The 14,538-nt window shown below is 41.8% G+C and overlaps 1 protein-coding gene across 1 annotated transcript in view; it reads left to right on the top strand.

Annotated features, from left to right (window-relative positions):
- dag1 (dystroglycan 1) overlaps positions 1-11,737 on the top strand; it is a 42,401-nt gene extending 30,664 nt beyond the window's left edge. Inside the window, exons 4-5 of the mRNA XM_076147225.1 lie at positions 5,876-6,337; positions 6,449-11,737. Coding sequence (XP_076003340.1) covers positions 5,876-6,337; positions 6,449-8,275 — 2,289 coding nt within the window. The 3' untranslated portion in view covers positions 8,276-11,737. The remainder of the gene's footprint in view (positions 1-5,875; positions 6,338-6,448) is intronic.
- The last annotated feature ends 2,801 nt before the right edge of the window (positions 11,738-14,538 follow it).

Here is a 14,538-nt window from a genome sequence, read left to right as displayed (position 1 = left end):
CACACACACACACACAGACACACACAATTGTCCTTCTCCCACACATGCAGCCTCCACGTGTTTTTCCTTCACACATCTACACATTCTTTCTCTCTTGCTGCTGCACTTGCATGGTCAGCCTCTCGGTGTCTCTGCCCTCACACAGTCACACAGAGACGCTTTCTCACTCTCCTCTCACCCACACAGCTGGAACCAAACAATGGGCAGCTTCTGTTGGTTTCCGAGCAGCAGTTCCTTGTTGTAAACTGCTAGCGCACAGGGTTTCTTCAGGGAAAAGGAGAGAGGGGGTAGAGAGAGATAGCAATGGAATGAAGAGTGGGGGGGGGGCTGTGAGTTTTACTGCAGGACTTGGCAACCCATTTTAGCATTTTGAGCGTGAGAGAGCGCAGGAGAGCACTTAAAAGCGGATTTTATTAGCTTTGCGCTCTCCTAATCATTATACTGAATCGTATAACAGTGGCATATTGTGGTTAGTATGAGTATGTGCGCACACATGGATGTATAAGCACAACCATTTGCCTGCAAAGGTCCTGTCCCAGTCCCAGTCCACGATGTCTTCCTTAAGCAGCTGAGGCCTGTAGATGTCCAACTTCTCACATCCTACAATGGGATCTATTAATAGACGGTATACTTCCTGGAACTCACTGCGTCCCAGGGAATATGCAGTCCCTATTAGTTGCTATCTAATAAAATCTCATTGTTTCACTGTAGCTGCACTGACAGGTTTGTTTTTCACCTGCATTTGAAGTATCTGTGATTTTTGATAGGCATTGTAGGCTTTATGGTCGAGCGTTAGGGTGAGAGAGGAAAGTTGACCCCAGAAAGAACAGCAGGATAGCTTCAATGGTGGAAAAGGAACCAAGGAAAACTTCAAAACCAATACACACAAGTTCACCTCCAAGATCCAGGCACCACAGCGTCTGGTCGCACTATCAGTGGCTTTCTAAAACCATAAATATTATCTCAGTATGTTTTTAGTTTAAAAGGCATCTATACGAATCAAATCAAATGCCATCTGGAACTCATTGTGAAACCTCCAATTTATTTTTCAATTTGAGAACAAGGTTGTTTTGTCTGAATAAAGTTCCATTTTAGGCTTGCAGGGTTTCCGTCCCTCACAGGCCGTATATTTCCCATTCCTAGATTGCACTGTTAAAGTGTTTGAATGTGCCTGCTGTGGTCCAGGGCCTCGAATGAATATTTAACGGCAGAAAATGGGCAGTGAGATGGATTTCCCCTCGTAAACATTAGCCTGCTTGTTGCCCACCCAAAGGCCCTCCACCCCTTCATTCGATCACTCTTTACTCCCCCATCTCTCCCCCCCATTTGTTCATCCATCCATCCATCCATCAATCCACCTTCACCTCACATTTTCCATTGTGGAAACTACTATGCCAGCACTCCCTCTAAGCTCTGCAGGGCTTTCCTTCTCTCTCTCTCTCCCTCTCTCTGCTCTTTCTCACTCACCTTGCATTGGTTTCTCTTTGTCCCACTCCACTTCGCACCCCCCCCCATCTGAATTTCACTTAGAATCATCACATCACAAAGGCATGCCCAGGCTTCACCTCCTCTTTCTCCAAAATATGAGGCTTATCTGTCGAGCTGTCAAGCAGGTCCCCAGTAACAATGGCTTCCTTTCTACATGTTCTCCTCTTGCCGCAACAATGAGTTTCTTTCTTCCTCCTAATGCCAAGGGACTTGACGCCTCTTCGTAATATCTCTATGTTCAGGGAATCACGCTCTCTTTCCTCCTATTTACTCATGATTTGCTTCATGTTTCACTTTCTCTCTGCCTCTGCCTATCTGTCTCTCTTAATATCCCAGTGACACATTGTCTCTCTCACTATCTTTGTTCTTTCTCTGTCTCCCCTCATTTGGCTTTGGCCCCGTCTTGTTATGTCAAAAGATACATTATATTTGTAATATACCGTATCTGCACGGTATATCTCTCACTAGATAATAAAGGTGTGCGTGCCTGTGTGTGGTGGTGAGGGTCCATGATAGAGCTAACATTATAACACAAGGAGATGGGGAGATGGAGACCATATTACTGTGTGGTAGGAGTGTGAGACCGAGAGGTAGAAAGCGATCGAGAGAGCCAAGGCAAACAGAATAGATTGAGATAGGAGAGAGGTTGCAACTGCAAAGCTATTTCACCACCTCAAGGGAACAAGACAAAAGAGAGAGAAGCAGAGAGGCGGTGATATTGCATTGATACAGGGCTCACAATCTGTACCATTAACCATCAGCACCGAGGCTGTTTCACAGTCTCTTTTTGTCTGAGCTGTTATACTATCTACAAACGGCAGTTACTCTCAGCGATCAGGGATTGTAACTCTAAACAAAAAGCTTAGAAGGCAGATGGAGGGAGACCAGTGAACAAAGTAAAATAAGGATGAAGGCAATGATTTGTGATAATGTCCTATGGTTTTTCTCGCCTGTCGCTCACACACACTTCAAATATCGTTTCAGCCTAGTTGTTGTGCCACAGTACGGTCACACTAGCTTAAAGCACCGATAGTCACGGTGGCTTTTTGACTGGCATGGCTGTATGTGTCAGGGAGAAAGAGAAGATCAAACAGGTCCCAGCTTTGATAAGATTATCATTAATTTCTTTTTAAATTAACAGTCTTTTAAGTCAGGGGTTGAGGGAGCAAAACAGATGTGGCTTGCTGCTGCACTCACATCGGAGGTGACGGCTATGCATCAATGTTTGACAATGTTTTTATCATTCCTTTCTGTAGCACCCAAAGGTTTTCCATCTTTTAGTAGCTTGGGCGTAAATGCCAAGAACATTAATATTAATTATGTCTAACAAAAGACACAAGCCTTCAAATGTAGTCACTCAAAAATGCAGTATACTGCAAAAGAAGTATGGTGAATTAAATAAGAACAGTTTGGTGAGCACATCCTGTACATCACTGTTAAGAACTGTCCTTTTGTGTCTCTAATACTTCCCTTTGGCCATGATTCATTTAAAAATCTAGTCTGGTTGTGTCATGGACGAGGGGTCCAAGGTTTGACCTGTGACACCATCGGCCAAGAGATAGTTGGACCAATTACAGTGAGGGTGAAGTATCAGAAGGGGAGAAGACAAATGTTCACCTTGAGGGCTCTGTACAAAGAACATCAAAAGCCTTTGTTTTCTTGTTATGAAGTATACTGGGGCCTTTATTGATTGCTCAGTGGTTGAGTTACACTTCTGAGATGTGACCATAGTTGCCACTCATTCTTTAGGGCATGTTCTGAGATTGAGTCCTCCCCTCAACAGGCGGATCGGAGATGAACAACAAAGGATTTGCCATGTTGAAAAATTCTTGAGCAAGGCATTTGGTGCCACCAAGACTGTGTGAAACGTCTTGGTCCGGAGTTGACTTTGCCATCACCTTGACAGCTTCCACGGAAATGTTTTGGTCTCTTTCATACTTGCCGCCTGGATTTCTCTGCTCCTCAAATAAATCTTTCTAAATATAGGATTTTTCTTGGCGTTTACACAAAGGCTTAGGCATAACCTTGCCAATGGTATGTTTTGTGTGGACGGATATGGAGGTTAGAGGGATCTGTGAGAGCACACGATAACCTTTAGGGCCAAACATCAAGCTCTTTCACATCGAAGCCTTGTGCCAGGAAAAGATATGAAATATTTTGCTTGACATTTCGGGGATAAATGTTTTCATGTCTCATGCCTTTTAGGCCACAAGGAAAATAGAATCTGTAGTGAATATTTTTTTTACCTCTTCTGACTGCAATGTTTCCAATTTTTAGTTTCCATTTATTCATTTTAGTTAGCAGCACATAAAGAAGAATCTGTTCTTTTTGAAATTCTATTTTCTATAATATAATTTAGTTTGTCATATTTTAATGATCAGTTTAAGTTAAGTTTTCTTGTTTTATTTGGTAAAAAAAATACAGTTTAATTACTTGAATATATCACAAGTAGATTTAGTCAGTAGGAAGATTATCATTCGCAAATTCCTCTACATCCTCTTTACAAATTTTGATCATGAAATGTTGAATTTTGCTTGTTACTAGAAACATGCTAACATAAAAACACAACTCCATACCTGGCTTGTAATATAATATCAAAGTGTTGACCTTGCTGGCTGTGACACGGACATGACTACACACTTTTTGTTTGCTCATCACACAGATGCATGGCCTTTCAGCTTGAAGCTAATAAAAGGCTTAAGCTTACAAACTACTGTTGATTTTGCAAACTCGCATAAGAAAACAATAAATACTGTGAGGCACTTCTTCCATTCAGGTCCATTTCACATCCCCATACTTAGCAGAGGAAAATGGGAGAGGAGGAGATTGTTTTCGGAAACAAGCAGCTTGAGGAGAAGTAGAGAGGGTTTTGAAGAAATTGCAGTCCAAGGAACATAATTGTTAAAAGTCCAGCTGCTGGCAAGGTGGCTATATGTGTGTTTATGGGTTCACGTGTACACACTAACCCATATTTGCTTTGTCTTGGTGGTCACATAATAAGTTTACAGTATATTTATATATATATATATATATATATATATATATGAGGAAAACAAAGTAGATGGATACACAGTGGATTTAAAATGTCAATTTTTATGTATGTCTGCACGACTGTGTGTGTGATGGTGCTCAATTGCCTGTATGTGTTAATGTGTGTGTTGTCCCCTGGTGCTGCCTCTGTGCTGGTTAGAGCATTAATGATGTGTCTTGGGAGCACTGCCTCTACATAATTTATCAACCAGGATTTATTAGCCGCAGAATTAACTTGTAGGGGCTGGGGAACAGAGGATGCATTTGTTCTTGTTTTTAGATTTATTCGTGTGGATGCATTGTCACTCCCATGTGATCCATTACTCTTCATCAGCCTCCTGCCATGGGGACATCCCCAGCTGTATAATTGGCCAAGTTATTTTAATTTTAGTTGTGTTTCAATTACAATTCAGAGCAGTGTTTGTGTGTAAGCAGTAAGGGTTAGCGGATGTCTCCTACCTGAAGCGTTGTGGATACAAAAACTACTCATGTTTATTGTAACATACAACTATGCCCTCATCTCTGAATAACTTCGCTGCTTTTGTTTGTCTTCCCTCTCACTTTCTGTTTTTATGTTGTGAAATAAAATTCAATTCATTTTCAAGTCTTAATCCAAAAATTCCTGATATGCAAAATCCACACACGGCAGTTTAACAATACAACGCCAAAGAGTACAAACCAACACAAGTAACTGTAAATGGAACAAATACGACAAATTAATAATGAAAGTGAGACCTATAAACATGAAGGTGCTTATGAAGCTGATTTGACTAAATGCAATGAATAATGCTCTGTAAATAGATATTAAACATTGCTTTTGTGCCCCTGATAAAAACTTGCATTGATGCGAACCACAGTAGAGCCGGTCGATATGACCTAAAATCATTCATACGATAAATTGGCCTATTTACCTTGATAAAGATAAATGTAGCGATTAGTATTTATTTAGCAAGGGTTCAACTCTGGAATGTTTGTCCTAATTTATTAAATATTGTGGACTCCTGGAATGGGAAGTGAGGTGACTGGATGAACTTGAAGATTGATGAAATTCTCAGTTAAACTAAAAAGGATTTATAAGCTATCTATACACTATAAAGTATCCCTTGTTTGTCCTTTAGCCTTTCTACTTACTTGAAATCAATAGCAAATGAACCGCATTTTAAATGTTACAAATGGTTAGAGTTACTTAATTAAATCCTGTCACCTTGTAGTTTGTCAGTAAACGCTTCAGTCTTTTTCTTTAATCTCTTGAATTGATTTTGCTGAATTTTTTTTGGATCAAGACATGTTTCAGACATTATAATCTTGAGAATGTTTCATATGTTAAAACTTTATTTCTGTCACTTTTAAATCACAGATCACAGAGATGGGTAAGGATTCCCTCCCTGCCTGGCTACACTGGGATGCCAACAGCAGAACACTACAGGGTCTGCCTTTGGAGGAGGACAAGGGTGTTCATTACATCTCTGTCTCCATCTCCAACCACACCAAGTCCTCCTCTTCTTCAGAGGTCTTTTCCATCGAGGTGCACCCTGAGGACCATTTGGATACAGATCCAGCCCAACTGGCTCTCAACCAAGCCACCACTGAAAGTGACATCCAGCCATTAATGTGTGGCAACGAGGAACCAGTCACAGTGCTGACAGTGATCCTGGATGCGGATTTGACCAAGATGAGCTCAGAACAGAGAGTAGATCTCTTGAACAACATGAGGAGCTTCTCTGGTGTCGACCTCCAGCACATGAAGATCCTCCCTGTGGTCAACAACAGGCTGTTTGACATGTCTGCATTCATGGCTGGGCCAGGGAATGCTAAAAAGGTGAGTGAGTGAGTGAGTGAGTGAGTGTGTTAAAACATTATGCAGCTAGCTAGTTCATTGATCATAGATTCATGATAAATGTTTACAGTGTGGATTCTCTTGTCTGTGTAGGTGGTGGAGAATGGAGCTCTTCTCTCCTGGAAGCTTGGCTGCTCTCTGGACCAAACCACAGTCCCAAATATCATCAGTGTCCAGGGCCCTGCTAAGGAAGGCACTATGTCAGCCAAGTTGGGCTACCCTGTGGTTGGCTGGCATATTGCCAACAAGAAGCCTCACATCCCTAAACGTGTGAGGCGTGCATTAAACAACACACCAACACCTGTTCTGGCCGTCCTTCCTCCCACGACTCAAGTGATTCCTCCGGTAAGGATTGTCCCTACTCTTTCCTCTCCTTCCATCGCTGCACCAACGGAAAGCTCTGCTCCCCCTGTGCGAGGCCCTGTTCCCCTGCCAGGAAAGCCTACAATAAGAATCCGTGACTCCATTTCCCACACCCCGACATTGGGACCTCCTCTACCAACAAGGGTGATAGAGACAACCAGCACCATTCCCATTCAAGCTACCATGACCAGGCCTATTTATGTGGAAGCCACAGCCACCCCACCTGCTCCTACTAGAAGACCTACTAGGAAACCTAAAAGGCCCAAAACCACACCTGTGCCCAAAGAGCCAAAGACCACCACAGTCAAGCCATCCAGGCGCACCACACAGTCTGCTGTCATCATCCCTGACCCCTTCAATGAGAAACCTGCCCTGCGTAACCCCATTGACCAGGTGAATGCATTGGTTGGCACGTATTTTGAGGTGAAGATCCCCTCTGATACATTCTTTGATAAAGAAGACGGTACAACAGACAAGCTTCGTCTAACCTTGAGACAGAACCACAATGAAGTGGTCGGCGAGAGCTCCTGGATGCAGTTCAACACAACCAGCCAACTGCTCTATGGTCTCCCTGATGTCCAGCATGTGGGAAAACATGAATACTTCATGCAGGCAACTGACAAAGGTGGACTAAATGCCATTGATGCTTTTGAGGTCCGTGTGAACCGTTGGCCAATCAATGACAAATCCCCTGTGACATTCATAGCCCGATTTGACGGTGAACCACGTTCAGTAACCAATGACATCCACAAAAAGATCCTGCTAGTGAAGAGGTTAGCATATGCATTGGGAGACCGCAACAGCAGCACAGTGAGTCTAAGAAACATCACCAAAGGTTCCATTGTGGTGGAGTGGACAAACACCAGCCTCCCACAGCACCCATGTCCAAAGGAACAGATTGCAATTATGAGTCGGACGCTTGCCAGTGCTGATGGAAGGCCCTCGCAGACCTTCAGGTACGCTATGGAGCCAGAATTCAGACCACTGGATGTTATGGTCAAAGGAAAGTCAAGCTGCAGAATGTACTCCTTCGTTCCACCAGGAGAGATTGATATACAAGAACCTCCAGCAGTCACACCAGCACTGGGAACAGGGCGGCAGAGCACTGATGATGTCTACCTCCACACAGTCATTCCCGCTGTGGTGGTGGCAGCAATCTTGTTGATTGCAGGAATCATTGCGATGATCTGCTACAGGAAAAAACGAAAGGGCAAGTTGACCATCGAGGACCAGGCCACCTTCATCAAAAAAGGTGTGCCAATTATCTTTGCAGATGAGTTGGATGACTCTAAACCACCCCCATCCTCCAGTATGCCCTTGATTCTTCAGGAAGAGAAACCCCCACTTCCACCCCCCGAGTACCCCAATATGGCCACACCAGAGACCACTCCCCTCAACCAGGAGATGCTAGGGGAGTACACAGCTCTTCGAGATGAGGACCCTAATGCACCTCCCTACCAGCCACCACCTCCCTTCACCACTCCCATGGAGGGCAAGGGATCCCGTCCCAAGAACATGACACCCTACAGATCCCCACCTCCCTACGTTCCACCCTAAGACTTATTTAAACCTCCCCTCAAAGGGAGGAGGAATAGGATGCCTGAGGGACTGTGAGGGTTTTCATTCTGGTGTCTGTCTGGACATTTACAGTGAGGGGAAAAAAGAGATGCTAAATTACAAAACAAGTAACAGGGACTTGGTTTGGGGAAGTAAAGAGGGAGGGGTTTAACTGTGGCGAGATAAGATGATTGGTTGAATCAGCTGGGAGAGACTACTGTTTTAGTGGTAGCCCAGCTTCTACAGTGGCTTAAGACAAACAACTTCCCGTCACATCAGCTTTCAGATTGGCCAGTTGGTCAGAAGCAACAGTCTGGAGATGTGCTCTCCCTGCCCTGTGTTTTTTTCTCTCCGTTATTTTGGATACTGGCTTTCTTTCTTTTTTGCATCTTTATTCCGAGGTTACTGCTCTTTTTTTTCTGGACTGAGTTCAATTCAAAATAATTTGCCTAACAACTCGTATTTTGTCTTGCTTTTAAATGATACAAGAAGACAATGAACTGCCATCAGACCACTGCAGGCAACAACAACTCTTGTTTTTAATAAGGAGAGTGAGATTCTCTGAATATGATTTCAAAAAAGCTATCAAAAGGATCTCTAACCGCCCCTGCAGACGACACAGGAGAATGGGAGGCTGAGGTGTGTGTGTGTGTGCGTGTGTGTGTCTGTGTGTTTATCCAGACTCAATACGGTTTGCCTTTTAACACTAGCTGTCTGTTTCTATCCTTATTCACAACGTCTTGTAAAAATGAGAATAACCAGCTAGCCTAAAAAGATCTAGAGATGAATAATAAATTTGTTTGTTCCATTGGGTTTAAAAATTCATTGTATATCTGGAAGATGTTCTGATAGATTGTTTTATATTTTTGTTGGTTGTGGAAGTGAGAGGGATGAAAGGGAATGCCTCGCTAAAATAACCTGCAGGAGCTTTTTCTTCCTTTTTTGTATAACGTTAACAGGTCTGATTACAGATAAGTCTGGATCATTTCTATTCCATGAGAATCCAGCACTCCTTCCAGAAGCTCTTAAGGCTCCATCAGATCTAAGAGACCTTGATTGCACCAGACCAGGTGTAATGAAGGAAACTGGGTTGTCAGATCTGTGGAGGAGCGTGTATAATGTTTCTTTGGAAAGAAATATAATGGCACACTCACTCACAGTTAGTGGGGATATTAACTACTGCTTATATTAAGAGATAAACGACGAACAAAATTGGATTTCAGTGTTAGATGCATAGTTTTATGTGGATCTGAATTAAATAATTGGGACCTCAAAATGACATCTTCATTTTGCTAGAGATTTTAAACACTGCAGTAAGAGTGTGAAGCCATTTCTGCCTTTTTTGAACACGCATACAAGTACATAAATGGAAAGAAGAGCACTACAGATTATTTTAGATCTGGGATAATTATTTTTTTAAGTAATGAGGCATTTCTTTTCTCCGGTTGGAGGAGAAACAGCGTGTGCCATGGAGAGTCCCCTGCTGGGATTGTACAGATATTCACCTTACAGAGGTAACAGAGGAGACAATTGTGGCTGAGACTTAGAGGGAAGAAAGCCCTCAGTCTCCAGTAATCAGCTCATTTGAGGGAAAACACTGAAACCGTCTACAAAAATCTCCTAATATTTTTACAAGTTTTTGATACAGCCTCAAATTGTTTGACTATTAAAATAAAACATGATTAATGATTAGTCTTCTGTGATTTGTAAAATCTTAGCTTAGAAATCCAATTATGATTCAATTATGTACACATTCTTTTTTTTTTTGTCATGGGTCACATATTTTTAAGTGTTTTATTTTACTGTGTGTGTTTGCATATCAAAATGTATCTCCCACTATACAAAGTTGGAATGACCCGTATTTTATGTAATTACAAATTTTATTTTTATGTCCTTGTGTTTGCTGATGAGTTTCAAATGAAAGTGACCCTTTGCAATAATAATGTAAGGTGCAGTCCCCTTGGTGACTGCTCAGTACAGGCTCGAGCGTGTGATTCATATTATCATAATGTTGGTTTTTGCAGGATGCCAAGGCTTTTTTGTTTATAAGTGTGCATTGTCATAATAAAACCAACTGGTACGATTATAAAAAAAAAAGTACAAAATCAACCCTCCTTCATTTATGTAATTTAACTTTCCGTGTCCAGCGGTTCTCAATCCTGATCCTCCTGAGGATCGCCATAGCAACATCAGATGTCTTACTTGATCAAAAGCTGGCGTCTCCCGGGTCTCGATTGGTTAAACGCAGAGAAAGACGGAAATTATGCAGTACAGTGGCGCACGAGGACAGGATTGAGAACCGCTGCCCGAGTCCATACTGTTGGACACTCTCCTTTCAAGAGAGAGTGTTCATACCTCCCAATCCAAACCTGACTGCTCTTTATGGATGAGATTTTTGGTGACTGTCACTTTTCTACTGTCCACTTAGCCTTGTATTGACAAATCTGTCTGAAGTCCACAGGAGGTTTTATCTCCTTAGAAGGCTTTGCCACCTGGCAACCATCTCAAGTCTTCAGACTCATTGGAACAGTCATACTGATGTCCCTTTTGTACTAAATTATTCTGCTATTGACTGACTAGTTGGACAATTCAATTTGAAAGCTCTGCCCATTAAAAAGGCTACGCTGTAAAAACACTCTCTCTCAGCTCCATCTGTCTTTCCACACATTACATACAGATCATTTGCATTGATTACTTGGAATATTGATTAGATGTACACAATTTGCGAGGTATGTGATAACTCATGACAGAGTTTAATTTGGAGGGGTTGATGAATGTGTTGCCAAGGCATCCCAAGTTGCAAAAGTGGATAAATGGATCATGGGGATGACGGAGATAAATGGAGGATTGATTGGAGTTTGAATGACCCCGTGTGAGATAAGTCACTGCAAAGTTATGGGATGTGACCCAGTTCGATGCTACCTCTTAATGTGAAATGGGATTTGAGTACGGAGGGTGCTCATGCCGATAGAGTGAAAAGATTACAGAATCCAAACTTAATTGATAAAATTATACAATACGAGTGTAATTCAGACAAATAGACACAAATATGACACTTTGACCTCTGCCTAGCAATACCTATGATACATAACATGTTGTGCATGAATCCACACCTCTCTAGCTTTGTTTTAGAAATGTATTTATTGCAGGGCTGTTGTATTGAAGCACATTTGCTTGCACAGGTGTTCATGATACGACTGTGGAGCAGAAAATCAATAGATTGTATTGTTAGATAGCAACCACTTACAATAGACAGATTTTTAGGCTTGCATATTGGTATTTTCATCTCAAAACTGAACTGCTGAACATATGCTCAGGCCAGTCTGGAAGATTATAGATGTGCAGAGCTTGCATTTTGCAGGGCTTAATCAATCGGCTTCAAAGTAGCAGACAAGCTGAATCAATCACGGCAAAGTTTCTTGGATGATTTGTGGCATCATTTTATCAGCGTCCTGCAAGAACCTTGCATCCCGAAGAAGTCAACTCATTTTCAGAATTTGAGGTAAATTCAATAGAAGCAGTTTGGCTCAGATCACGATCCTGTCATGTTCATTGCAGACAAGCATTGATGACAGCTGTCTGATATCATTTACAAAGGGAAGGTTTCAGAGGGACATTTGTAAATTAGAGTCCAGGGTTTGAACTTTATAAAGCCTCTTAGAATAGTAGTAACATACTGGATACATCTAAAAATAGAAGTACTTCTCAGAATAGAAGCCCAAGAGTGGGATCAATTATCAGACTATACGGCGGTACTCTTACCTATGATTTCAGAGGTAAAACCATCACAGGTTCCCTGGATACCGAGTCGTCATTGCTACTATTCTTAGATACAGGATGAATATTGCCCCTAGGCAATGTTGTTTTCTATGGAAACTCATCCCAGCAGACATTCTCCATCCTCACAAATTGTTAAACATTTTTTGTTGTTGAAAGGCCTAAGCATTATGAAAGATGGTCGGCGACAGAAGACAAGCAATATAATGTATTATTGTTTTAGGTAATTTCGCAAGCCTTTGTCTTGACATAATTTTGTCATTATCTTGACAAAACTAAAATCAACTTGGTTTCATACCCGTTGCTGTGACATCACATCCATGACATACACACACGCACACGCATTCACACACAAACACACACTATATGTTCCTGCAGATACGCAAGAGTAGTATAGTAGTCACTTTCCAGTTTACAGCAAATTGACCCCATAGTAAAGAAATGAATCACAACTTTCTCTAGAGGCACAACCAAGAGGAGAACATGGAGGAGAACAACAGGTCTGAACCGACTGACGAGTGTAATTTATCAAAATCCAAAGTGCAAGAAATGATTGAAGCTTAGCAGCACCGAGTCAAAGGACACCATCGCCTAAAGGCAAAGGGGAAATGATTTTAGCTCATGAAAAGAATTAATAAAATAAATCTGATATTGTGCTTAATTTCTTGACTTCTGTAAAAGAGAGATGTAATGATTTTACGTTGTACACTTTGAATGATGCCATGGAATTTGGGGATTTGAACCAAGACTGGTTGACAAAGTACTTAATTCTGGATGGAGTAATGAGGAAAAGTGAAATGCTCCAGCTCGGGTCTGTCATTCATCATCACACACAGTCGGGAACACCACAAATCAGGGGGGTGGATGGAGAATAGCTGCAACAATGAGATAAAATGACAGAATTTCCTTTAGTCAGCTCTCTAATGGATGATTAGTTCTGACTGGAGCTGTGACAGACTTTACCAGTTGTAAATTCAGCCGATTGAATCTCTTTTCAGTTACTGAACAATCTCATGAAATGTACAAGATTGAACTTTTTGACAACTGTGCTGTGCATTGTTTGATGGAATATTAAAGTACCGGTCACAAAAGATCCAACATTACAGTTTGCTGCAGCTCTGCAAAAGTGAAAGATGATTAAAGCCGTACTCCTGCACCGTTTCCACCAGTGTCACAATAAAATGTGGACCCTGTGTATTCTGACTGTTAGGTAGAAAGTCTGTTTGCCAAATTACAGACTGCAGCTTTAAATTGAACTTGAACTGTAATTGAATTTGCTGCAGTCTCCATTGATATCATCAGAAAGACCTTAAGTGTGAGAGGCTGGAATAAAAGGCCTGAGTGTCAGAGTCAGTGTTCTAAAGGAGCCTTGTGTACTGCCGAGTTTTACTCTGTGTTGTATGGACAAACGTCTGATATCCTTAGCTTTTACTTGAAAGCGAGGGGCGGGGGAGTGTGATGGCTACTGCTCAACAAACAACATGTTCAACTAAATGCTTTGCTTTTGATCGGCATCATTCAGCTTAGACATATTTTTCAGATTTTTAAGCACAAACCACAACCAACACAACATGACACATTTCTATAACCCTGAATCATGGTGGTCATTTCAAAACAGCACTGTGATCGCATAACAGTAGCACGGCAGAGCTGAAAGTGCAAAGATACTACCTTGGAAACATGAAAGAAAACAATTTGATGAAATCATTTCACTTCTTAAGTCTCACTTTGTCCTGTATTTCTCTGTTTGTACGGCTGATAGTTCTGCTTTCTTCCTTTGCCAGGCTTGACACGAGAACATCTGTACGCCGAAGTGGATGATTTTAAATAGGTAAAAAATGAAATCAGACAAAGCAACCATTTAGTCTCTTTGTCATCAACCCAGTCAATGAAATAAACTAAAGTCACAGCTTGTTTCATAAAAAAAAGTCCTTCTCAAGCACAAATTATACTATTTGTGTGGAGCCGCATCCACATGTCGATGATCCTATTCACACCTTTTATTGATATCCTTCTCCATTATCCAGATGTTTTCCAGATAATGAGGTCACATGTCAATGCCAATGACGTATTTGTCGTTTTGCTCTCAGATCTGGCTGAACACGTGTGTGCGGTCAGCTTCACATTCTGATCTATCCAGGTTCATAAATCCACCCCGGAGTTATCTGCTCTTCTCAGCTCCGGTTCATCTCATTCGTAAAGCTGGAATGCTGACAGTGACAGCCTGAGCACAGTCGTTATTTCTTATTGAATGAATGGATAATGATTTTCCTCGGAGCAATGAGAAAGGCTGAGCCTACACAGCCTGAGAGGTCACCGACTGAGATCCCACCACCATGCAGACAGCAAGCAGATAACCAGGACACAAGTTGATGCAATGTGTGTATGCAAGTCCTGCTGTTGGAGCTCCGTATCTGGATCATGTTTCCAGATTATGAGAGGAGTGCAGATGTCCACCAGGATTTTGTGTCTTTGTGAAATTCGAG

This window comes from Genypterus blacodes, unplaced genomic scaffold (genome assembly GCF_046128005.1).
Source record: "Genypterus blacodes isolate CSIRO-AG114 ecotype Tasmania unplaced genomic scaffold, CSIRO-AGI_Gbla_v1 ptg000037l_1, whole genome shotgun sequence".
NCBI lineage: Eukaryota > Metazoa > Chordata > Actinopteri > Ophidiiformes > Ophidiidae > Genypterus > Genypterus blacodes.
Note: the sequence above shows the minus strand (reverse complement) of the source record. Positions and strands in the feature narration are given on the sequence as shown.